This window comes from Marmota flaviventris, chromosome 6 (assembly GCF_047511675.1).
Source record: "Marmota flaviventris isolate mMarFla1 chromosome 6, mMarFla1.hap1, whole genome shotgun sequence".
NCBI classification, from domain to species: Eukaryota; Metazoa; Chordata; class Mammalia; order Rodentia; family Sciuridae; genus Marmota; species Marmota flaviventris.
Genome location: NC_092503.1, coordinates 35,594,656 through 35,621,559, shown reverse-complemented (window position 1 = coordinate 35,621,559; position 26,904 = coordinate 35,594,656). Strand labels below are relative to the sequence as shown.

At 33.5% G+C, this 26,904-nt stretch overlaps 1 protein-coding gene across 6 annotated transcripts in view; it reads right to left on the bottom strand.

The window, feature by feature from the left end:
• The window catches only part of Ptprk (protein tyrosine phosphatase receptor type K), a 542,901-nt gene that overhangs the window by 256,435 nt on the left and 259,562 nt on the right, over nt 1-26,904 (bottom strand). For all 6 annotated transcript variants that reach the window (XM_071613038.1, XM_027947359.3, XM_071613039.1 and 3 more), the window contains 3 exons: nt 25,487-25,568; nt 23,071-23,186; nt 4,588-4,762 (listed from right to left, as the gene is read on the bottom strand). In XM_071613038.1, coding sequence (XP_071469139.1) covers nt 4,588-4,762; nt 23,071-23,186; nt 25,487-25,568 — 373 coding nt within the window. The remainder of the gene's footprint in view (nt 1-4,587; nt 4,763-23,070; nt 23,187-25,486; nt 25,569-26,904) is intronic.

The following is a 26,904-nucleotide window of genomic DNA, read 5'->3' as shown; positions in this document are numbered from 1 at the left end:
TTGATATAAAGATTGAACTAGGTGCTGAAGTTAAAAAAAAAAAAAAAAAGGGTGAACTAGATAGTCAGGTGCTGATAAAATAAAACCCAAAAATATCAGACCAAAAGCTGTCTTAAAAATTCACATGAACTCTTGTGGCAGTTTGGACTTCTCTCTTTTTTTTTTTTTTTTAACTAGTGTGCTGGTTAATTCATACCAAGTAAGTGATTTCATTGATAGGCCCCATTCACCAAACAACCCCACTGATAACCTAATGACCAATACTGTTGCTTAACACAGAATAACACCCTTCTCCAATGTCACCATATTCTAGTCTGTATGTCTATTGAGATTGAGCTGTTCCTTCTCTTGAAACATTTGTTCAGTTACTATTTCACCAAATAGAATGAATAACTACCTCTCAATACCAATACTCTGGACACCTGTGTACAAAAGTACTCTACTGAACATTCTAGTTCCCTCTCCAACAAATTTCCTTCTTTCCTTTCTCCATCTCTCCCTCCTTCACTCACTCCCTCCCTTTTTTCCTCTTCCTTTCTTTATCTGGATAGTTATGTAAAGTAGAGTCCTCTTTATCCCCAACTGCATGAGCCCAAGAAAGCATGAAACCGTATTTCTGTGCTATGACTATGGGATAGGCTTAGCTTAGGATGGAATCCAGAATCACTGACTACAATGTGAAGAACTTCAAAGACACAGATCCTGAAAGATTGAATCTAACAACCCTGAAATCACGTCTGAACGTCCTAATCACAAAAGTCAATAAACACTCTTGTTTTTCAGCATGCTTATATTGTCTTACAAAGGGCAGTATCAACATCACTCAATTTCTTACAATTTTAAACAACTCTAAGTAAATTTGGTATCTATTTTGAGTAATATTGGGTAGACAGATTTATATCCAATCCAATTTGCAGCTAGAGGTCACTGTCATAATTAGAGATAGATAAGTACACTACTGAATACTTTTGTGTCCAGAGCATTTGATAATGGCTAATAGTGAAGAGTAAAATGTAATAATCAACCATTAACAATGATACACAAAAAGCTGTACTTTTCAAATTAAAGAACCAAAAATGTTCTTTACAGATAATGGTTATACTTTTACAGGTAAAAATGGTTGATGTAACAATATAGCAACCAATTCAGAATAGAAATTATTCTAGCAGAGAACTTTATAGAAGTTTATTGTAGGTCAGTTGGTTAGTGATGTAAGTGGGTCTTTGATATAAACAGGTAGAGAAAGATCATAAATCAGGTAGAGATTGAGCAAAACTATCAGGAAAATAATTAGCCTACAAACTTGGTGTTTTCAGTTGAAGCTGGTAACCTCCCCCGCCTCCCCGGATGTATTTCACATCCTCTGTGCTTCAATTTTGAGAAATCATTGAGCAAAAATGTGTGTTCTTCACCTCATCTCTATAAAAACTTTGTCAATAAAAATTGGCTCCCACAAGCTGCAGACTTTATCATTACTCAGAACGATTTGGAAGCAACGTTAAGGCATGACAAAGTAAATTCTGTCTCACCGTGTTTTCTTGTTCTTCCTGTGGCTATGGGAACACAGAGATCGATACTCTTCAGCATGAGAATTTTGCAGGGAAATTTTCATTTATAACAAACAGCAACAAAAAAAGCCTTAAGCACACCCTGTCACTTTCAGTTTAAGAGAAAATGCACTAATAAACTCTTACCCATGGGTCATCTTTGACAACAGGCAATACTATGCCAGCTCTTATTAAAGAGTATTCATATCACTGCCCCAAAAATTTCCTTTAAAATTACCATCTTTTGTATCCATGTAACAGGATGTCAGCTTTAAAAGTGCCAATGAGCGATAGGACCTGTCATCATAGTTAATTCTCAGCACTGTTTCAACACCAGGACAGCTAACCCCCAAGGGTATGTTTTTGGTTAGCAATATTTATTTGGTGGTTATCTGGACAAACAAGAAAGCTTATTCCTCCTCTACATTGGATTTCAAATAAAAGAGAAAGCAAAGTATCACCTGTAAATATTAGATATAGACCTTAAACTCTGTTGAAAAAAATAAATAAAACTGTCAAAACTACCAAAATATATTTCCACAATGTAGGCAGACTGTGAATAACACATCCAAAGCCGCATTATATTTTAACCCAACCTTTCTAACATTAATTCTAAATTGAAATATATAGTAAGTAGAAGAACTTTCTTTAAAAAAAAAGAGGAAGAAAAGGACAAAATTCTTAATGACATTTAAGAATCACCCTTTAAAATTTTTTTTGAAATATTTTGTTGTTTCTAGGTAAAGTGATTTATCATTCGATAAAATGATAAAACTTACCTGCTAATTAAGATAAGCAAGGAATGTTGGAGAGATACCTGTTTGGTAGAGCACTTGCTTAACACCTTGAAGCCCTGGCTTTGACAATCCATACTGCCTCCCCCAAATAAAGATAAACTAGAGAGTTCTAATAATGACAAAATCATTCCCTTTTAAAATATAAAAGGCAAAAATGTTCACACAAAAGAATGATTTGGACATATAAGGAGGAAATTTGAATAAAAACATCAATACTCTCTTCTAATTCCTAAAAAAAAGCTTATATATTAACTATACATAATGTAATACAATACAATCTAGCATATGTAACTACCGGTATTACGCTAAAGTATCCAAAAACACTCAAAATGCACTGTCAAGTCAGCATTTCCTTCATGGCTGCATGCTGGGTGAGCTCATATAACACTTTAGGGATAAGGGGAGTATGGTGATCCAGTGACACACCCTCATCTCTGTAGCCACAGCACAATAATCACCCTGAAGGACACCTTCAGCTGTTAAATTCAGGTTCAGTTAGAGAAGCTGGAACAAAATTCCACAAAGGTGAATATATACTCATATATGAACACAAGATAAATGGTTTCTCTGTTTGAACCTTAGATTCAAGTATTATCGTATTTTGTTGTCCTTTAATAAATAAGGCTGTAATTCTATGAACTTGTGCAGGTGATATGACCTGACTATGGAGATATCAGAGAATTTTCAGCCTATAAACATTTTTTTTAAAAAATGAGCTCTCATGGTTCCCAAAACAGAGGTATATAAAGAGGCTAAGAGGATTATTTAATAATGTTAATATGAGAGAACACTGAATTGGAAAAAAAAGAGCTTGCCATTTGAAGATAAGAAACATGGATGTATATTCTGGCTGCATAGATTATTAGATTTTTGTGGCTCTGGGCAAACTCTCAAATAACCTGAATTTCAATTTCCTTCTTTCTATAATTGCTAAAGGTTAAATATTAAAATCAAGTAAATCGTGAAATAATGCATGTAAAAGACATTTTATGTCAAGTATTATAAAATAGAGTAACTTGAATATGGATATGTAGCATATATTTCATTCCAGCCCTTGTACCTTGTCATATGCTGGGCTACTTAGGCCTTGGTGCTTCTGGGTCTTACCACTGCCCCAATATCCATACCCCTCACCTGGGCAACTTTCTCTCAGCCTTCAGATCCTACCTTACAGATGACTCATTCACAAATGCCTTCCCAGATTCTTCACAAAAATCTCAGTCCAGTTCAGATGGTTTTATTATAATTTCTTAAAATTGTCCACGGAGAGACTTAGGAAATGCATCATTATTTTCATTTGTGTCAATATTGACTGATGTTTGATACTCTATTCAACAAAGCTGCTTTTCCTCTAAATTTTTTATATAGATGAAGTCTTCTTCATCTTCTTTTTTTTTTTAAAGGTTTCAGCTCAGTTGTCACCTTCTCAAGGACATTTTCTAAATCATTGTAACTAAAATATCAATCTCCATCACTTTGTGTCTTTTCCTTCATAACACTTGCCATGATCTGACAGGGCATTTTCAATATCTTTGTACAAAGGGTAGCTAAAAGTAACAAAATGTTAATCCAATGTAGAACTTTGTTTTCATTTACAGGTATATCCTCTGGGGTAGAACAATGCCTGGGAAATAATAGGGACTTAGTAAATTTTGATTAAATGTAATGTTTTATATATTTGCATTATTTTGTAGGATTCATTACAGATACATACTGATATATCCAATCCTTCACATTCCTGTAATAAGTTCTAATTTTTTAAGATTGAGTAGGAGACCATAATTAGTAAATATTTAATATTGGGGTTTTAAACCAGTAAACTACACAGGTCTAAATCAGAATAGAACCTTTGACCTTGACCTCACTGCCACAGGGTATCAAAAAACAACAACTTATTGCAGTAATATCAGCAGAAAGGATTTAAGCAAGAAAAAAAAATGGATCTAATGTTAACATGTGAACTTATGACAGTAATACAGAGTGAGATATTTAAAATGTTTTGTCCTATTAAAGCATTATAAAGCAAATCCCTTTTGATGAGAAACACTTGCAGACTTCATGACAAACATTGCAAATAGCATCTTAATTTTAACTTAATATATTATCTGAACTTTTATAATGACATGATTTTTATAGTGACTTGCCATGAAAATCACTGTGGTTTAAAATGAATCAAAATGTGTATAGAGTTGCTTTTTTTTCTAATAAAGACATGAAATTTCATGAAGTGAAAACAATTTTACCTCTCACAATAAGTTGAGCAAAATTGGACACACCAGAACCTCGTTCTGACTGAGTCACACAGCGATACAAATCCTGATCAGTTTTTGTCACTTCTTGCAATCTAAAGGAAGCAGCAAATCTTCTGTGATTGATGTTCTTAGTCTGGGCTACAGGTATATCTTCTCCATTTCGTCTCTGCAAACAAAAAACAATCTTTAGAAACAGGTTCTTCACCTTTCTATAAATCCAAAGCATCTTGGCAAGCAGTATCTATGATAAATTATTCTTGCTGCTAAATTAGAAGGAAAATGTCTATGTGGATCCATAAATTTTTACCATTGTCATTCAATCGGGAAATGGATATAAATACTGGTATTCTTTAAAGGGTTTAAGCATGACATGATGTTAGTAACTATCATTTATGAATTAACAAGAGTTAATGACTCCAGTAAAAGTCACTCACTATCCCCATCCTCCCAAAGGGTATGTACCACCTTCTTTTAACCTCTAGAATACACTGCATGTGCTGTTCTCTTTGTTTCAATAGGAGATCAGGATGCATCTCTTCATTCCAAACAGGAAACGTGTATTTACCACAGAATGACAATTATGACTGATGAATAATTTAGAGTCAACACAAAATCTCTATTCTTTGCAAACTCCTATCTCTTTGGCATTAATGACAGCCAATTTATACATTTTCCAGAAGTAATCAAAAGAGCCTAAATGTTAAAAGCATGCCTGTCAACTTTCAAAATGAAAACTTGGAAAACATATTTATGATATCAGGATACCTAACACAAGACAAGTAAGCATAAACTATATAGGGAATGATTGCAATTTTCAAGTATAATAAAATTTATAACTTCTATATGTTGAAAGACATTATAAATAGAGTGGGAAAAAAAGCAAGCCATGAATTGTGATGAGATATTTGTCAAAGAAAACCATCAAAAGATAAACAGCCAGGATATGTAAAGATCTTCTATAGTTCAATAAGAAAAAAGATAAACAACCCAATCAAAAAATGGACAGGCTATAAAAAGAGAAAATGTGTATGTCTAATACCCATGTAAGGAGATCATAAATCTGAATTTTAAACGTTCTATATGTCAAAGACAGACGAAATGAAACAAAAAGACATAATTTTTCTTCGAAAGAAATGGGTCATGACTTTCAACCTCATTTCCTGTCCGGGAAATGCTAAATATCCCTTATACCCTTTTATAACACTTGAAATATCATTTCAGAGGACTAGCTATGGGAAACAAAAACCAATAAATTACAGGTCACAGCTTAAACTCTTGGAATGATTTTAGAAAATGATTTGTTATTCAGAAAAGTTGAAAATGTAAAAATTTCAGCACTCACAATTCCACTTCCAGATTTCTGCATTTAAATCATTCTTCTGAATGTGACCAAGGAGATATATACAGGAATGTTGAACTCAGCACCATTTTTAACAGTTCAATGTGGGAAAGATCTAAATATTTATGTGTTTTACTCATCCAAAAAAGTAGCAGTTAAACTAAGCAAACTAGGACCAATTATGTGCTGGTAAAATATGGAACATCTAATTCTTCAAACAAAAATATAGTTATGATTTGTAGCATTTGCCAGTTTCTGGGGTGCAAATATTCCCACATGGCAAAATTCAATCTCTCAATGTGATGTCATTTGTCTCTCAATATTTCTGAAAATTAACAATTCTCTGGTGCTCACTGGCTCCAACATCTCACTGAGTAGTACTATTATAAATGTGTGTATGAATCTCAAAATATTCCTTGAAAAAGAGTATAAGACACATATACAAGATGTGCAGGCCTATTAAATTAGGGTGGGGGTACATTAATAACCATTTTAAAAATGTTTTCTTTGATATTTTTGTATATTATAAAGATGGCAGTGTACTGCTTTAACGATTTTCTTGTTCTTGTTTTGTTTATTTGCAGTGTTGGGAATCAAAACCAGGGTCCGGTAATAATTTTCTAAATCCTAAAATGCACTCTACATAATATTTTTCCATATCTGATATTATACATGTGCATATTATACATTATATATTTTCAACTGTGATAAAATGTATAACTTCTATATTTCTATATGTGTAAATTTGTATGCATACACATACATATATACCTAAGGAAACAAAGTCCCACTTGTGATTGTACCTGCTTTTTATACACTGAGTGTTTTCTTGATTCTTCTCTTTACCTACCCATTCCATGAATTTTTTAACAATAACTCCTACTCATCCCCCTGAATAATAAGAAAAAGCAGCTTATGTTCAAAAGCCATGAAATACAAATCCATAAATCAGCCTAAATTCTCTTTCCTCACAAACCACGTTAAAAAAAATCATTACACATGCAAATCTCAGACTGTACTTTTCTTCCATAGCTCATCATCTCCGTACAATCTTTCTAATAGGAAGGTTGACCACAATGTGGCATTCTGGCCTCTTCTACACACCCTGGTCTAGTCTTCCTCATGTGTCCCTCTAGCTGTGCCCTCGCCCTCTATTACCTTTAGTTCTGTTGCTTATTATTATTATTATTTTTTTTTTCATTTCTGCCAGCCAAGCCAACTCCTGCTGCCTGTTCTGCCACTGGGTTCCTCTGCAGATGTACAAACCTACCTAAGCCTTTAAACACTGTGCCTTTTTAAGTCCCTTCTACTCTTGCTGAGGCTGGTCTCAAATTTGCAATCCTTCTTCCTCAGGCTCCTAAGTAACTGGGGTTACAGGGTAAGCTACTAAGCCCAACTAGTACTCCATCTTTTTACCTTAATCAACGTTCCTTTCACAATACTAATCACAGTGGTGAGCACCTTTTCTTTGAGTCCGTAACCCTCAATCGGGGAGAACTACCATTATCCCAGTTTCTAACTTGCAGAGTCCTCTTCCATACTCTCCCCCAACTACCTCTCAACTTCTAGAATTCTCAGCAAGCCCAATTATCATACCCATCACGGTGAATGCTCACAGACCCAATTACCTTCCCACCACAGTCCTGTGGAAATTCTCAGTGGTTTTCAAATTCACCCCAACATAGCTTACAGCACTACCTTATAACATCCAGGTTCTTATGCTGCCACATTCCTTCCGAATCAAAATTGCCCATGTTATTTCTTTGCTCCAAACGTTCAGTCCTCTATACTATTAGTGAGACCTCACTTTCTGTCCCTGTGCTTTATAACCAGCAATTTCACTAGACTCAAAATTGTTTCTTTTAACTCTCTCTTGCAAACTAATGGCTAACATTGGAGTTGTGCTATTTCTTTATTACTGAATTTGGATGAATTTTTTCATTTGCTCTTATAAAAAATTTTTGTTGTCCTCAGAAATTAGCATCTCTTAGACATTTCTATTTGATTTCCACAGTGACTTCAGTTTTGGTGTGGCTCTGTCTTTTCTGCTTCCATGTCCTATTTCCATCAGGTTGTATAGACTCTTCCCTTTCTTGCCCTGATGGCCGTGTCATTGATATTGGCTCAAGATACCCACCAAAATTATGATAGAAACTATTAATGGTCCTTGGTATCTTGAATTTTTAATGTTATTGTCTATGTTTCTTTTTGTCACTTGTATACAGAAATCTTGGAAGGTAGGATTTCAGGTTTCACTTACACATATTTTCAAATTATCATTATTTAGAAGGTACTTAAATACTTTATGAAAATGAACTAAATTCTCTGAACATTTTAGTGAAAAGAATCATGTAAATCCTTCAACTTTTATAAGTTATTGTCTTAGAATATTTCCTAGAAATATCTCTTAAACTCCATTTAAGACTTAGAGGATTTCTTCAAATAAAATAATTATCAAATTTATTATAGTCATGATATTATGATTATCTTCAATAATCACTTAGATAAGCACATCCTTGTACGTGAAATTATGTCAGCTATTATTTTAGTTTGGTCCTTCTCTCTCATATATACATCATGTCATAGTAAATGTTCATTTAAAGAAGAAACTATCTGGGTTCATAATGATTACAAGTGAGATTACAGCCTGTAAATAGCAGAACAAAATATCAAAACCAGGACTGATGACTCTAAATCTGGCAGTATTTCCTCTAAACTAAGTCAAAGCTGACTCTTTCCCTTTTATCATCGTCCAGTTCAATGAATTGATTATTTGCTGCTAACACATGATCAATGCATTGTTCTGAGAAATTATAATCTACTATGTTATGCATTGCTTTATTTACATAGCTTCCAGTAATGCATTATACTTAAATGTGGCCTGTGATAGCATATACATTCTAGAAAGGTTTCAAAGCAGAGGTTGAGGCTTCTCTAAATTAAAAAAAAAAAAAAAAAAAAAAATTCCATGCATGAACAGCAGCATCAATCTGTGCCGTGAGCTCCAGCCGGCTATCACCAAGGACATTCCCTACAGATTTTGGACTTTACCAGCCAACCCCTGCAATCATATAAACCAATTTCTTACAATAAATTTGCTTTACTTGCTTGAACACTGATCACTGTAAGAGATAATTTCAGTACCAGAACTTGTTCTGGAGAAACACATTTTTATGGCTGAGCATTCTGATTTGGTTCTGGATTTTCTGGAATTTATTCTTTAATCTTATTAGACTTAAAAGCATTGCGTATTTTGATAGAGATATAGAAAAGACTGCTGCTCCGTAATATGATATGGCAAAAGAGATGCACACTACCACCATCAGGTACACTCTTGGTCAAATTTATTGCACTACAAAAAAAGGGGAAAATCAACCATATGAGTTTAGAATTATAAAACTATACAATTCACAGTAAAAGGGAAGGTGAGTAGAAAAAGAAGAGCAATGTAATTGATCATAAGGTCTTGAGGATTTGGAAAGTTGGCAGTTTTCAGTCTTTCTGAATGTGGTACATGAAATAGACAGATAATGGGAGAGAGTAATGAGAAAGAATGTCCAGACAAAAGTGAGGATTGTGGGGCGAAGGGGTAAATCTCAGAAAGTAAGTGGCCGTAATTTTTGTGAAACTTTTTTTTTTTTTGGTAGTGCTAGGGATTGAACCCAGGGCCTTGCATATGCTAAGCAAGTGTTCTACCACTGAGTTATACCCCCAGCCCTGCCATATTTTTTTAAAATAACTAAAATCTATAAAATTAGGCAAGTTAGTATGAAAGAAAACAATTGAAATGAAAAAACTCATTTTAGAAATTATGATTATGATTGAGTAGATTGAATTCAACAGTTGATTCCTTAAGCAAATCAGAATATGAAATAAGATAATTTGAGTTTAAGAATATGGAGAATAAAAGCAATTTGAGAGTAAGTGACCAATAATGATATTATGAAAAGAAAATCACAAGATGAGCCGACTGTCTTCAGAAGCAAAGGAACACAAAGAGTAATAAAAGTTATCATAAAAAATTTCTACACTAAAAAAGTTTATTTACTATATAATTAAAGAATATTACACTTACCCAAGAATAGTAACCCACAGTGATACACAGTATTAGAAATTCTGATAAAATTAGAAAGTTTACATGAGTAGAAAAGAATAATTTCATGTCTAGAAAAAAACTTATGATCTAAAAGAAAAAAATTGGACTCTGTCACCAAGCCTTAATAACAAAAGAAAATATGAGGAATTAATGTAAGGAAATGAATGTAAAGAAATGAATGTAAGGAAAGACAATGTGAAAGATTAGGGTGATTATGCATAATCACCCTAAGTATCATAGGTGCAGGTAGCCAGTTTTCAACCTGTTAAGAACAGAAGCAATACTACTCAAACCAGCAGTCATCAGCTGCAGTATATACAGCATTTTTATCAGCACATGGAACACTATTAGGTTAGATAAGATGAGGGGCCACAAAACAAATCTCATCTAATTTTTAAAAACTGAAATCCAACTATAATTCAAATAAACCAGCAATCAATGGATCAATGAGGAAATTGAGAAAGACACTAAAATTTTTTGAGATGAATGATAATCAAAATGCAACAAACAAAAATCTGCAGGATACAGGAAAAAAGCCACACACACACACACACACACACACACACACACACACGTACACAGACACACACACACACACACACACAACAAGGTGGAGATAAAATTTTGAAGCAATCAAAGTGTATGTCAAAAAATAAAAGAAAATAAAATCTCAAGTAAACAACCTCCAGATGCTTCACAAGAAGAGCAAAACCATGAGCAGACCAAACTCAAATATTAGTAGAAGGAAAGAAAAAAAAAAGATTGTAGCAAAAATAGACCAAATAGAGACAAACATATAGTTGGTTTTACAAAAAGATAAACAAAATTATTAACCCTTAGATCAAATGTGAAAAAGAAGACATGTTAACTGACACCAAGGAATTACAAAGAACCATTAAATATTATGAATAATATGCCAAAAGATTTGATAATCTAGAATAAATGGGCCAATTCCTGGGCTCATTCACATTACCAAAATTGAATCATGAAGAAATAGAAAACGTGAACAGACCAAAAATGATTAACGATATTGAATCAGTAATAAAGTCTCTTTTCAAAGAAAAGCCCAGGACCAGATGGCTTCACTGCTGAATTCAACAAAACAATTAAAGAAGAACTAATACCAATTCTTCTCATATAATTCCAAACAAATTGAAGAGGAGGGAATTTTTCCAAACTCATTCTTCAAATAAGTACTACCCTGATATCAGAACCAGGAAAGTGTAAGACAAGAAATAAAAGCAACAGACCAATAGCCCTGAATAATGTAAATGAGAAAAAAAAAAATATCTCAACAAAGTATTAGCAAGTGGAATCTAACAGCACATCAAGAAGACTCGTTAGCATAATGAAGTGAGATTCATCCCAGGCATGATAAGATGGTGTGTCATACAAAAATCAATAAACATGAAAGACATTTAACAGAATGAATGGAAAAAAACTATTGGCCATCTAAATAGGTGCAGAATTATGCATTTGCTAAAATTCAATATTCATTCTTGATAAAGCTCAGCAATTAAATACAGAAAAAACATACCCCAACATTAACAAGACAACTGCCAACATCGTACTCAAAGGAGGAAATTTGAATTTTTTCTTTAAGATCTGGAATAAGCCAAAGATGCCCACTTGCAACCCCTTTTATTTACCACAGCATTGAAAGTTTCAGCCAGAGCAATCAGGCAAGAGAAAGAAATAAAGGGCATGAAATTGGAAAGAAGGAATTAAAAATCATATAGTACCCCAAATGAAGGTATACAATTGGTCAATAGATAGAAGAAAAATTGTTCAACATTACTAATCATCAGAGAAATGTAAATCAAAACCAGAAAAGGTATCACCTCACGCCAGTTAGGATTAGCAAAAGGTAAGCACTGGCCAAAAATCAGAGAAAAAAAAAAGGAGCCTTACCTACTGTTGATGGCAATATAAATTAATACAGCTATTATAGAAAAAAGTATGGAGCTCTCCCCAAAATTAAAAATAATCTACCCTATAATCTAGCAATCCCCCTTCTGGCATATAGTCAAAGAAAATGAAATTAATATGCCAAAGAGACATCTGTGCTCCCATGTTTATTGCAGAATTATAGCATCAGCCAAGAAATGAAATAAACTTAAGTGCAAGTCAATGGATAAACAGGTCAAGAAAGCATGGCACGCATGTACAATGGAATACTACTCATCTGTCATTTAAAAGGATGAAAATCCTTGTATTTGTGACAACATATATGAAACTGGAAGACATCACATTAAGTGAAATAAGCCAAGAACAGAAAGATAAATACCACACAACATCACTCAGAAGACTCGTTAGCATGATCAAGTGAGATTCATCCCAGGCATGATAAGATGGTGTGTCATACAAAAATCAATAAACATAAAAGACATTAATAGAATGAATGAAAAAACTAAATGAATTAAAAATCTAAATAGGTGCAGAATTAAACATTTGCTTAAAAAAATAGCCTCATAGAAGTTAGGGGAACAAGAGTAGTTAGTTATCATAGGCTGGGGACAGAACGGGGCAAGGAGTAAGAAATATTGGTCAACAACAGATAATAAGTTACAGTTAGGAGACATTAGTCTGGTGTTACATTGCACAACAGGATGACTATATCTAGTAATATTGGATTGTGTATTTCAAAAAATCCAGAAGACAGGATTTTGAATGTTTTCACCATAAAATAATGATAAATCTATAGAAGATAGATATGCTTCCCCTATTTTAACTTCATACAATGTAGATATGTATCAAACATCACACGGTTCCCCATAAATATGTACAACTATTTTTGGTCAATTAAAAATAAAAATATACAAAATAAAAAATAAAATGTGGTACATACATGCAATGAACTATTATTCAAACTTAACAAGGATGGAAATCCTGTCATAGGTTATAACACAGATGATTCTGAAAGAGAGTATGCTAAATTAAACAATCCAGCCATAAAAAGACATGTGACGTCTGATTCCACTTACATGAAATACCCAAAGAGGTCAAATTCATATAATGGCAATTCCCAAGGAAGAGGGGAAGGAGAAATGGACTGCTTCTTCAAAGGAAAGAGTCTTAATTTTTTTTTTTTTTTGAGAGAGAGAGAGAGAGTGAGTTTTTAATATTTATTTTTTAGTTTTCGGCGGACACAACATCTTTGCTTGTATGTGGTGCTGAGGATCGAACCTGGGCCGCATGCATGCCAGGCGAGCACGCTACTGCTTGAGCCACATCCCCAGCCCCGAGAGTCTTAATTTTAAAGGTTAAAAAGGCTAGGAGATTAATGGCACAACAATGTGAATATACTTAACACTACTGAACTATACACATGGTTAGGAATACAAAGTTTATGTTTTTGTCTTAATTTAAAATAATAAAATTTTAAAACTAAAAAGGAAAACAAAGAAAATGAATTTCAGAAATGCAAATATTACTGGGAAGACATGACATATGGATAATACTACACATTAAATATTGTTAAATTTAGAACTAGGAATAAATAAGGGCTAAAGAAGAGAGTACATGATGTGTGTGTGTGTGTGTGTGTGTGTGTGTATATATATATATATATATATATATATATATATTTTACAATGGAGCTTTAAGTATTCCAAATAATATGAGATAAAACAAATGAGTAATTATGAGATGTTCTAAACCTATCTTCCCTGAGCTTATTAACAGCCAAGAACATCAAAGCAGAAAAAAAGAAGAGAAGTTATAAAACATAAAAAATTAAGTGAAAAATCTGTAAGTTTGAATTTTAAATATCAATATGAATGCGTTAGGCATTTTTATCTTTTAGTGTATGTGTATATACGTCTGATCTGTATTCACTGAAAGTTTCTGTCTTGCAATACAGTTTCTCACTAAAGCAAACCAAGGCACCATGAAAAAAGACTGATTTAGATCTAGAAGGGACAAGAGAACACTCAAAAACCAGGTAGCAAGAAAACTCTCAAAAGACTACCAAAGTAATGTCTAAAGTACTCAGGAGCAATGGTGAAAAACCCCACTGGCCAAAAATGGGATAACTTGAATTTTAAGATTTGTATTTAATATTAAATACATCACATTGACTTGAAGTCCATTAAATATGTTTAAATTCACAAGTTCATAATGATTTTGAAGAAAAAAATCAGTCATTTTTGGAGACTGATAGAGAATCAATGCATATTGAAAATTGGTAAATAAAGATTGGCTTGTTTATCTTTTTGTCCTTAGTGAACTGTATAGGTGACCTCATAGTAGATAAGGAGAACTATATAGACTAAACAAATAAAAAAGAAATGATACAAAAAGAAAAATAATACTGTATCACACTTTTCAACCTCCAGAAAAGAAAATTGGTATTAAACATCAGCAGCTGCCAAGATCACATAAAGAAAGACAACACATTTTATACCTCCTACAAATACACCAAGTGCTACCTATGCTGTTGCCAAAGGATCAAATTTGACCCTGGCTCTGGCTGCTAATTTGCAGAAAATTCAGAGGAAGAAGGGAACATGTTGATCAACAGAAGAGGACATTAGTATGCAACTAGGAAAATACAGACTATGTGAAACTAGACATCAAAAGGCCTGTGTTCCTTAACAGACAAACTGGGAGGAACAGAAAGAGATGAAGGGCAAACTGACAGATAAACAAACAATTAAAATACATTTTTAAGAATAGATAAGACTAAACTCAATAACAAGGCATGCATATATAAAAAATCATTTTCAGGTAACTTGCAGGTGCAGGGAAAGAGCTCAGTGGCTGGATGTAGATACATGGGAGGAACCTTAAGAATGGCAGGCAGTTTCTTTCCTGACTGGTGCGGCCTTTACCTTATTAAAATTCATTGAGCCATAACAGTCTTTATATTGGGGCGATTTTCAATATCTATATTTTATTGTACAATAAAATGGTTTTATAAATATTCTATCTATTTATTGTCAAAGCCCCATGCTCTAATGCAGATCACAGGAGCTAACTGAGAAGGTCCTAAAAAGCACCGAACTGGATGCATCCAGAAAACACACTGGGCAGTTTTACCAACAGTGAGCACACATTTCATGTACACAGAGAGCAGTAACTTGGTCATCCACAGATATTAATAAGAAGTTGTCTTTGGGCTTCTATGATTGCCAGGCTTCTACAGTCATGCTCTAGGGATAGATAAGGAAAGTGAAGAGGATTCCACACATTATTCATTTATAATCAATTATGTAATCTATAGATGTTACATCCAGGGTTTATACATTATTAATGGAAAAGAATGCACTGTCTCTGTAAAACATTTAGCTCCTTTACATAGAAAGCTACACAACATTAACAAAAAAGACCTTAATTTTTAGGTTTCTTACATATTCCTGATTAAATGTTCTCATGCTCATTATTATACACATACACAGATCCAAAATGCCAGAAAGTAAAAGATAAACCTTATAATCCATGATACATGGTTAGAGATTTTTATCTCAAAAGCTATGAGCAGAATGCTCTCTATAAACCCATGAAGGAAAAATGTAATGCATGAGCTAGAATAATCCAAAGGCCCAAGGAAAAGTGGGCCTGATCAGAGTGATAGCTAATAGCTACTAAATAGAACACGGCCTCTTAAGTGGAGCAAAATTAATTGCAGACCAGGATGTACATGGGAAAAGTCACTACTGCTCAACTAAAAGATAAACTGAAAAAAATTAGAATTAAATAGCATGTGAGTATTAGTCTGTCAACTGAAGTCTAGAAGAGGTTACAAGAAATTGAGACAGCAAAAAAGGCAAGGTTTGAATTCTTCTTACTCCTATTCTGTGACCACAAGGTAATCAAGAAGCCAAGACTGAAGGCAACATGCATTTTTAGATAGATTAATTTCCCTCAGAGATACCAAAACTACCCAGAGGCTTAACTTGCCCACAAGCTGCAAATTGTCTTAGAAAACTTTCACTAAGATTTAAGGAAGCCAAAAGGAATTGGGATATCTCATTTTTCACTCCTAAGGATCATTTATATGCAATTATGAAGGTAGACAGAGGGAAAAGATAAACAAGAGTTCTAACAGGCAAATTAGTTCCACCCCAAGTAAATGAAAAAATAAACTGATTAACTGTCTTTAAAAAAAATAAACCGAGGAAATGCAGTAAACTGTCTTTTTATTTTACTCTCATATCATCTCAGATTCTGATATCATCTCAGATTCTGTCAAGTGGTCCCAGACAGATCTAAAACCAATTGTCTTCTTTAATTTTTCCCTCTCTTTTTCTATTCACAGGTTTTCTAATTCTACTGACACTGTCCAGTCCGAGGCTTTCATTACTTGATGTCAGTATGCCCAACAGTAGCCACTTCTTCCAGGGGGCTCCCTCACGGTCTAGTCCCAGGCCTCCCACAAAACTGTTTAATTTTCATTTCTCACTGTGAGACTTCCACTTCTCCACTTATACTCCCATCCCACTCCACACACCTGTGTGCATGCCTGTGCCTTTTGTCTTCCAATTCTGCAGTGATAACGAGGCCCACTTAGTCTCTTCCTACATAGATGCTATGTGTGTTTCAGTATAGATTAAGTTTTCTCCAATGATTTCACCAATTCCTGCAGTCTATGTGGCTTGCTACTCATCTCTGAAATAGTATAGCCCTTGATTCTAAGCAATAAATCCCTACTCAGTTATAGAATCATCCCTTGAGGCTGAAAGGATCATGTAAAGCATTCAGCTTCAGGCTTGACTGTCCTCCAAATCTCCAGCATGTGCTTGTCCAGATTATGCTTGGATACTTCTGCTGATTGTAATTTCACTACCTCCTGGAGAAGCTGATGCCTGCTTTGAGCAGCTCTACAGTTACAAATTTCTTCCTTAAAATCAGCTTATGTGTCTGAATGTAGAGCTTCAAACCCCAAGTCATTATTGTAGTTGACACCTCCCTTGTCTCTTCCCTACATTTCAAAATTTTAAGAAATTGATCTAGTCTTCTACAAATTTCAAAATGCATTCATGCAATGTCACTTTAGTCATTCTGACATCACTCCTTCATGATTATTCCCTGTCCTAGTAATTATATACTGCTTCATTATTCTAATATTACAGAAGTTTGTCAGTCACCCTTAAAGCAAATTAGACAGGCAATGTGAGAATTTTGGAAAGCCTTGACCATAGGAAAGTTTGCAATATATTACATTATTTTTTTTTCTCTTCTCATGATACCTAATGTGGAGCTGATTACATATTAACATGTTCAATCATGCAGACTTTGAAAAATTCTTCTCAAATTAGTTTTCAATGAATTGCCTACTATATTTTGGAGTTTCTAGACATAGATGAATTTCTTCAGAAAAGCTTCCTTCACTATAATAAGTGTAAATTTTTCAGATGTTTTCTTTAAAAGGAATAGTACCAGGGAGATAAAAATCTGTCATGGAGATTAAATAAGCTACAAACATCTGAGTACTTCACATATAAGTATAGATAGACACTCTGATGAATGGAAGCATCATAAAATGTGTTATAGGCAATAACAATGTGACATTTGAAATAGGGTGGCCATACATTTCATCAGGTGAAACTTTGTACTTTCAAATTAACTAAGTCTTATAAAATTATACTTCAGAATTTCCATTATGTTATAGTATCCATATATAGTATAAGGAACAAAGCTATAACATTTCTCTGGATAGATGAAATTATGGACATAAGCTTCAGATCAACCATTTTTATTGACCTTAGCTAGCAACAGTTGGTACTCCAAGAGGTTGGCTCTCTGGTTGTTTGTTAGAGCAATTTTCATCTCGTTTTCCTAATTTCACTCTCCAATTATTACTCTCAAGCCATTGCTTAAATTATCTGTGGCTCCATAAGGAATGACATTTCCTTTGGCTGAGAAACCAGCTGTATTACACTACATTAGCAGTGATGAGTCTCACCAAGGGCAAAGCAGTGGCTGACTTTTCTATTTTGGCGGGCCCACTGAGGAGGCTCTACGCCAACACCTGAGGCGACTCCTGACAGATTGGCCCAATTGCCACGGCTTTGATAGCAATCTGCATAGGATTACCAGTCACACATTAAACAGCCTCATTTCAATTCACCAAAACAAACAGTGCCACCAAATCTACCCACACAATTTGCTACTTTCAATAACTCCACGTTTGCATTTCTTTGCCCAATTCAATGACGCATGTCTGCCAAGCTCTGTGATGATGGATGGAGTCATTAGCATTTTAGTTTCTACACTGAACCTGAAGCCAGAGCATATGGTCTGACAGATGTTCCAGCAATGGGTTCTATTTGATTTGCCATGTAGGTGTCCACCTATACTGGACCTTCTTGAAAGAATACTACTTTAAAAGTTACAGTATAACTCATTTCTAAACCTCTCCCATCCTCAGGTGACAAGAGGTTTTTAAATCAGAACATGCTTTCTTCTATATTTCAGTGGACACTTCCAATTACAAATTACCTCTTAACCTAATTAAATCACTTCAAATAGGCAACATGGACAAAATGCAGGGGATTTTTATGGTCTATTGACATCTATGGCTTGATTAGTACTATCAGTAAGTTGAATATTTAACTATATTCACTTTTTTCTCTTCATGAATTTTTTTTAGGTAAAATGTATATACAGCAAATTGGGCAGATCTTAACCTTTGACATATGCATGCATATCCATAGACCCAATTCCCCAAACAAAACATATGACATTTACATTAATCCAGAATTTTCTCCCTTCAGAATTTTAGCCTAATCATAATCTCCTACAGGAAAACATTCTTTAAATTTCTAGTTATGCTTTTCTGAAAATTCGTACAAATGGAATCATTCCATCCACACTCTATTGTGTCTGCTTTCTGATAACATGTAGCCAAGCCTCATGCATGCTGTTATAATGGGTCAGCAGTTCATTCTCTTTTTATTGCTAATCAGAATGCCATTTCTTGAATAAGTCACAAATGGTTAGTCAACTTTATTATTAATAGACATTGGCATTTTTATAATTACTAGTTATTCTGATTAAGACTATTATGCATATTCTTGTACAAATATTTTTGTGGGGATATCTCAATTTCTCTTGAGTAAATACTTAGGAGTGAAACTATTGCACCACATTAGTTGCATGCTTATATATTCACTTTTTCCTGTGATTACTTTAACCACTATTCATATTAATAAGAGACACAATAAAAAAAAAAAAACATGGCCAACATTTTTAACCTAAAAAATTGTATATCCTAGTTTTATTTTTCCCATATGGAAACTATGCTATACCTCTCAGGAATATAACTGATATTTTAATATACTGTTCTAATATATGTGAGATGTAAAATTTCCTTTGTGATCTTATTTCGCATAACCTGAGTTTTACCATAAGACTTGAGTTATGAACCACAAATATTCTACTATTGAGAATACCATAGGAATACAATCAAAATAGCTTACTTCTAAAACTTGGAAGAACTGAAAAATGCCTATTTATATGGAAAAACACAAACCATTATCTTGACAAAAATTTTACATATTTATGTTTAGAATACACATTACTTAATTTAGGTTTATGATAGAAGAGGAAATTTGAAGATCTTTAAGAGTGACTAAGGGAATTATTCGAAGTTCCTATTAGTACAAACAATAGTATACTTTTAACACATGTACTCTATAACATATTTTTTTAAAAGAATGCTCGAGAAGGCCTCATGATTTCACCATATTTCTAGTCTACGGACACTAAAGAGATTACTAAAAGTATTCATAAAAAGTATGTTTTGTATATCATGAGCTTATTTAGCATGTACAAAGAGATTAATCCGACTTATATATTTCATTACATATCTACAGTGAATGATGTCCAAAGACAAATTATATAATCTGATTTTTATAAGAAAGAGCACTTCCTATAGATATTTCTAGAACCGCCATAATATGCCTTATGGATTATCTGTGAATAGGTATCTCTTTATGTGTCTGCTTTATTCCCCCTCCACTTTTCAATGTACTTAATTGGTATGTCATTTTACATAATAAAAATTTGAAGTATGAATCATAACCTAGAAATAATAGGTAAGTAAGTGAACATATTCCCTAAATGTATTTTCATATTCAAAGTCTTAAAATATCAAACATGATTAGGTATTATGTTCAGTTCTTTTCACAGAGTTATAGTATGTCATTTTTTTTAATAGAAAACGCTGCTTTTTTAGTTTTTGTTAGCTTACTCCATATTTAGACAACATTTTACAAACTAAAGCAAGCTCAATTCAATCTAATCTAAGTTATTTGAAGGACTTAAAAAGTTGGTCACCATTTATTATTTCACCTGGGCATGGCAGGGGTAACAGCTACTCTATTATTCCATTACTTCTATGATAGAATGCAGTGACCTTTCATTGAGTTGCTTCAAGTACATTCATTCTTAGTGTTTTCAGCAGATATTTTCAGCACTTGTTCTCACAATGAAACTTAATTTAAGGAACCATTTTTTCCTATACAAAACTAATAACATAAAAATTTTATATTCTTCCATCAAACAAAAAAGGTTATCAAGGCCACGTTTCAGACCATCCAAAATAATATAAAGACCTAATTTAGCGTCTTACAGCTGGAAGGGATTTTAGTCTCTATCCAACATCTCCTTTTATAGATAAGAAAATAAAGGTCCAGAACAGTTCAATGAATCACTAAGCCCTCCACACTTGACTAGGTTAGAAGGCTTGGGAGAGTAAGAATTAAGGCTACAATTAAGAAGGGTGCCTCCTGAACCCTAGGATGTTATTCTACACCAAATGAAGGTAATTTGACATTTATTTGTATGGGTTAGCTGATAGATTCTCCAGGATTCTTCCTTTTTATTGTGTGTGTGTATTTTTTTTTTCTTTTTAGTACTATCAGGAAAAGATTTTCTGTTAACAGTCACTTCTAATAGACTCACTTATATATGAGGACCAGTCTTATCAAGTTGATTGTTACAGTGTATCACTACAAAGACATTTTTAATCTAAAAACATCCCTAAACAATGTAATTGATATGTTACAATGTTTCATAAAGAAGAATTATTTAAGAGAATAAGTTAAGATAATATATGTAGTGCTATGGAAAAACAGTAGAACACCCTTTGAATAAATAAGGTGAATACGCACATTGCTAAAGAACTGTGCAATGTCAATGTCAAAGTAGAAGAGAAAAACACCAAGTCACCTTGTGTGTCAAATGCAAAGGGGAGAACAGGGAGAGAAAAGAATGCAGAATAAAAGTATTTTCTCTCACTTCCTTTTGAAAAATGGCAGGAGGAATATTTTAATAAACCATAATGAAATGAGCCAATCTACAAAATAGGAAACAACAAAAAATGAGAACTATTGACTGCAACCCACTCAGACCAGCACGGTCCAGAAAACCTTTGTTGCCACAAGGCAGCTGGCGTCTGTGGACATAAAACCCTTTTTATTTCAGTGTCACATTAAATCCTGGGGCATAAAACCAGCAGAGACTACAGAGTCTTTTCTGGTTTCCCAAGAAAAGACTATACAGCTCAAAACAAAAGCCAAATTTCAACTAATGTTCCCATTCTAGTGCAAATATAAGCAAAATAATCAAAAAATATGTCTGAAATTATTTTTAAATTGATTTTCTTTGGGGCTGGGGGAGGGAGGGAGAGAGGAAGAGAGGATAAGAGAGAGAGAAAGAGAGAGAGATAGAAAGAAACTGACTTAACATACAGTTGATAAGACAGTTTGTATATTACACAAAATGTTCTCCAGGAAAACTTAGTCTATATTTTGATATATGTAGGGGAAATCTGCAAAATGAGAAAGTGGAAAAAGAGGCCTTGTTTTCTTTTCAAATTTGGGCAAAAAAATATGGTCTCCTGATATTTGCGAATCAAATCAATTACAAGAGTAGTGATAATTAGACTAATATGTAATATGAATTATGTGTTTTAATATTCAAGTAGATTGTTGTAAGATTCAGATACCATAGACCCTTACATATCAGACAGTATAGCTGACATAGGTTCAATAATCATTTATTAGAACCATATCCGCAGATACCTGCAACCTAATAATTATATCCAATACTATGTTCAAGGAACTAAGTTAAATTTATAATTATTTTTCTTTTTGGTCTCTATTGGCATACTCAGGAATTTGAAATTTCAAACTAATTAAATTACTTTGTTCATATTAATGAAGATATAATAATACTAGTACTACTACTAATAATAAAGGTGTTCAAAATTATTGTTTCTTATATATAATCTAATTTAAAATATTTAGCTCAACAGCTATCTGTCTTAGGTCCAGTCTTCTGGCTCCACAGATGTTCTAAGCTCCTCCTACTCGTACCCCAGCACCCCAAGATTGATAGATACACTTCCAGTAAATTCTCTGAAGGCAAATCCTATTCCTTGGTCTACAGTTCTTTCTGATTCTTTTAAAGCTCTTTATATGCCCCATTTATATTTCCCCAATATGTATGTTAAATCACAACTAATTAAATACAGGTTTATTAAGTATTTAATATGTAGAAGGCACATGTCTTGACCTTGGATCTGTGATTAATTCTCATACACAAAAATTTCAGTAAAATTTAATTGGCTTTCTTCCAATTTATATTTCCTGAAATACTCTCAAGGGATTCTTAAAACACTCTTAAGAACTTGAACAGAGTATGACAGTTCCTATGTAAGTAATATGCTCTTATAAGTTCAGTTTTCAAAATATTATTAAATAAGAAAAATTTCACTTTCATTTCTATTTCAAATGGATCTAAATTTTTTTCCTTAAAGTTTTGAACATAATTTTAGAGAATCATTAGGTTTCACTAGATCCAAATATTTATTAATTATATGCCCTCAAATTTTTATTCAAATTCTGCCCAAGAAAGGAAATGTCTGATATGAATCTGCAGCCAATTAACACACAAGCAGCCTGCTCATGCATGTATGTGAACACACACACACACAGGAAAAGGTAATACTTCGAATAGTAGTGGAATGTTTTTTGGTTTGTTTGTTTTTAATCAAGGTAACTCTGCAGCTCAGCTGCCACCTGGGCCTTACCTGCAGCCATAACTTGTTATGCACAGCATCTCTCCCAGTAGCAATACACTGAAACGTAGCATTCTGCCCTGCGTTGACCTCTACATCCCCCAGACGGAGGAAATGAGGAGATTTATCTGTGAGAGTAGAGAAAACAGTTATTTTTTCCACATGAAGAAAATATGCCAAGTTACTTTTCTTCAACAGAATATTGTTCTGAATGTTTCTTCCTTTGGCCAAGACTAATACACAGAAGAAAATAGATTTTTCTATGTGCTAGAAGATACCATTTCCTCGCTCACTCTCACAGTTCTCTTTTCTCAGTAGCTACATTGCCTATTGCCTGGTAATTGCAAGACTACTGTTCTATGCACAGTGAGCATTCAACAATTAATATTAACTGACCATTGTAGCAGGTTGCACAAGGACAGTAATAATGTTATAAGTCAAAGTAGCAAAACACACTAAATAGGCACATACCAGAGCATACTACAAATATACAATGAAAACAAAGATTTCTAAAATACTGATTGCTGGATGGCTGTTGAACTATTTTCCTATAAATAAATTTCCTTTCTTTCTTTTCTTTTTTTTTTTCCTTTTCTTTTTATTTCAGTAGTTATAGCCCTCTAAGTGCTCCAAAGAAAAAGGAAATATTTTGTTTTTCAAAAATATTATATAAGCTATTAAGTACACTCCCTACTTCTTTATAGGTTCTAGAAAATCACCCCTAAGAGATACTAGATCAACAAAAAAGTGATAATTGTATTCAAAATATAGATGAAATGTATATGGGAATACTATATATTTATATGACTGCCAAAAAACTATTTTTTTCTTTTTTTGAACTCAGGGGCACTCAACGTCTGAGCCACATTCCCAGCCCTATTTTTTTTATTTTTTTATTTAGAAACAGGGTCTCACTGAGTTGCTTAGCACTTCCCTTTTGTTGAGGCTGACTCTGAACTTGAGATCCTCCTGACTCAGACTCCCAAACCACTGGGATAACAGGCATGTGCCACCGTACCCACTAAAAAACTATTCTTTGTAATTAACATTCAAAACTGAGGACCTCCCCCCCACCAATATTTTTCATAAACAACAAAAACTAAGACTTAGTAAGTAAAAGAAAAGCTCTTGGAGAACCAACACTGAAGTTGCTATTTTTGTGCTCGATTCCAAATTTTGTACTTATTTCCTCACAAAAGTCTTTCTTAACAGCATCTGCTGTTTAGGAAGTGAACATGAACTATAGATGGAAACATTGTTCTCTTATGCTATAGAAAGAATTTTCTTTTCTTATGAAGGAATTTAGTAAGTCATCTTGAACTTCAATGAGGTCATTTTGTCCTTTCTTACCACATAAGAGGTGGAACAGACAATGTGTCCCTTGCTTGCTACATCTTTCCTAGAGCATTACCTAGAGCACACTGAAAAGAAATGCTTGAGCTAGAACAAGGGTTCCCCAAGTCTTAACTCTAGACAAACAGATTAGAAATGCAAATTTCCAGGCCTACCCTAAATGTAATGAATCAGAACCAGTGGAAGAGCTGACAATGTGTGATTTACCACACCCAGCAGAGGGTTCTGAAGCACACAGGAGTTTGACAACACACAGCAGAGGGGCAAGCCTGAGCCCTGCACATAGTGGCCCCTGTACATTCTCTTCACAGTGTGATAGAAATGTTTCTACCCAGAGGATTACTAAACAGATAATGCAGAATATATACATATAAGATGCTGCTGCTAAGAAACTCAAGTAAAATCTAAATTCATGCATGGAGATTTTTTGCCCAGGTGCATTGAAAGTTTACAATAATTGTCTTTTAGGTGATGTGATTTAAACACAAACTTAGGTATGCGGTCCAAAAACCAATCGATGCGTGATTGATGCCATAACAAAATTATGTTTAAGTTAAGATGGCTTTTGTTCTTTATATTTTTAAAGGGCATACTAACCAGATATTTATTATGACTTCAGAAAAAGAAAAAAAAAACAAAACTAATTTTAGAATAAAGTGAACTAAATCATTCCCTTCATTTTACGTAAACCTAAAATTAGTAGATCAAATAACTTAGTGAGGCTTCTTTTTATTTTCCTTTGTGTTTATCTGATTTGTTGTTCTCTTTCTTTTCCCATACAATTGAATAACACTGAAGGATGCAAAAAGTCCTACAGAGAGTTGCCTTTGATTTACATTTTGCTCTTAGTAATTAAATAATTAAAAGGATGCTTTAATATGTATATAGTTAGAAGCCTTAAAAGTATATGATTAGACAATTACAGAAAAATCTTAGCATTTCTTTTAAAACTGAAAAGAAGCTAGGAAAACAATGAATACAGCAATGACCAAGTGGTAAACAATCAACTGGCACTGTCAATTTAAGACAAGCGTTGAAAAGACATTGAAAAACTCAGTTCTTAATCACAACCTACCACAAGGATAACTCAGTACTTGGATGTCATCGATGGCAATATAGCCGCTTCTCCCTCCTGAGACTTCGGCTTCAAATATTACCTGTCAGAAAGAAACAGAAAACATGTACAACAATCATTTTCATGGAATGTCCACAGTGGGAGGAATACAACTGTAATACATTTGAAAGTAAATTTCATTTTTGTTCTATTAAGAATTAAAACTTTATTTTATAATGAATGGCAATTTCCTAAACCTAAGAAAATGAAAATTAATTAAATTACTGAAGTCAAGCACATCAAAATTTTTAGGCAAATAGTATTAAGCATCTTAGATTTCATGAATTAGCAACATAAAGGCAGAATGGAGGCTGATACAACAAATCTTTATAAATGTTCTCCTATGGACTTTCTTCATTTTTTTTATTTATTTAACATCCCTTGAGTATCTACCATGTTCCAAGCACTGTGCTAAACACTGAAGATATCAAATGCATAAAAATAAAATCTGGATTTTAAAATAGCTGAATTTTCAAGGATGGAAATCAACAGAAAATTACTGGTGTTGTGAGCAAAAGGGATGACATACAACGAAATAGAGCAGGTCTGCATGTTGGGGAACATTTCCCCGCAGCATCAGTAGTTTCCTGGTAGCCTTTGCCAGGACAATTTTACTCTAGTGGTGGAACAGAAGTTTGATTGACTAGGCTGCTAATAATAATTATTGAGCAGTTATTGTATAAAAGAGATTGTCCTAAATTAGCATGCACATTCACTCTGGCTTCCGTGTTGTTTATCTAAGTGCATTAGCCATGAACACACTTGCCATGTTATATGCTAAATACTGGAAAACAGGATTAGCAAGATATAGACAACAAAATCTAAAACTTGAAATAATGTATAACTGAGGCAATTGCATCATATAGGATTCTTTCTAGGGGATGAGAAATCTATATCAAACTCCAATCTCTCCTATTTACAAATTCTTAAGCCAATCAGAAATTTGAGGTTTGGGGCTTTCAGAGCCAAGTCCCAAGACCATTATATGCATATGATACAGCTTTAATGATAAAGTTTTAGGATGCTTAAATAGTAGCATATTAAAAAGTGCTACATAAACCAAATGACTAATTATCATCATTGTTCCTATGTGAGGGCTGTCTATGTGAACCCTAGGAAAATAAATTTTATTTGCTTTAATAGTAGTCAAGGAAAGGAAAAGTACAGAAAGAAAAAGTAAGAAAAAAAATTTTGAAGAAAATTACATTCCAAAGAATAAACCACACATCTGTGTAACAGCTAGTCATTGTTAGCTATTCTAGTTTTGTTGTAGTCAGCACTGACAAGTTTAACATTTTAGCTTACCTTAATGTTACTTTCTAGAATGGTTTAACATCCTTGCTTCATGTAAGTGGTAAGTTAAAACAAGATTACTCTGC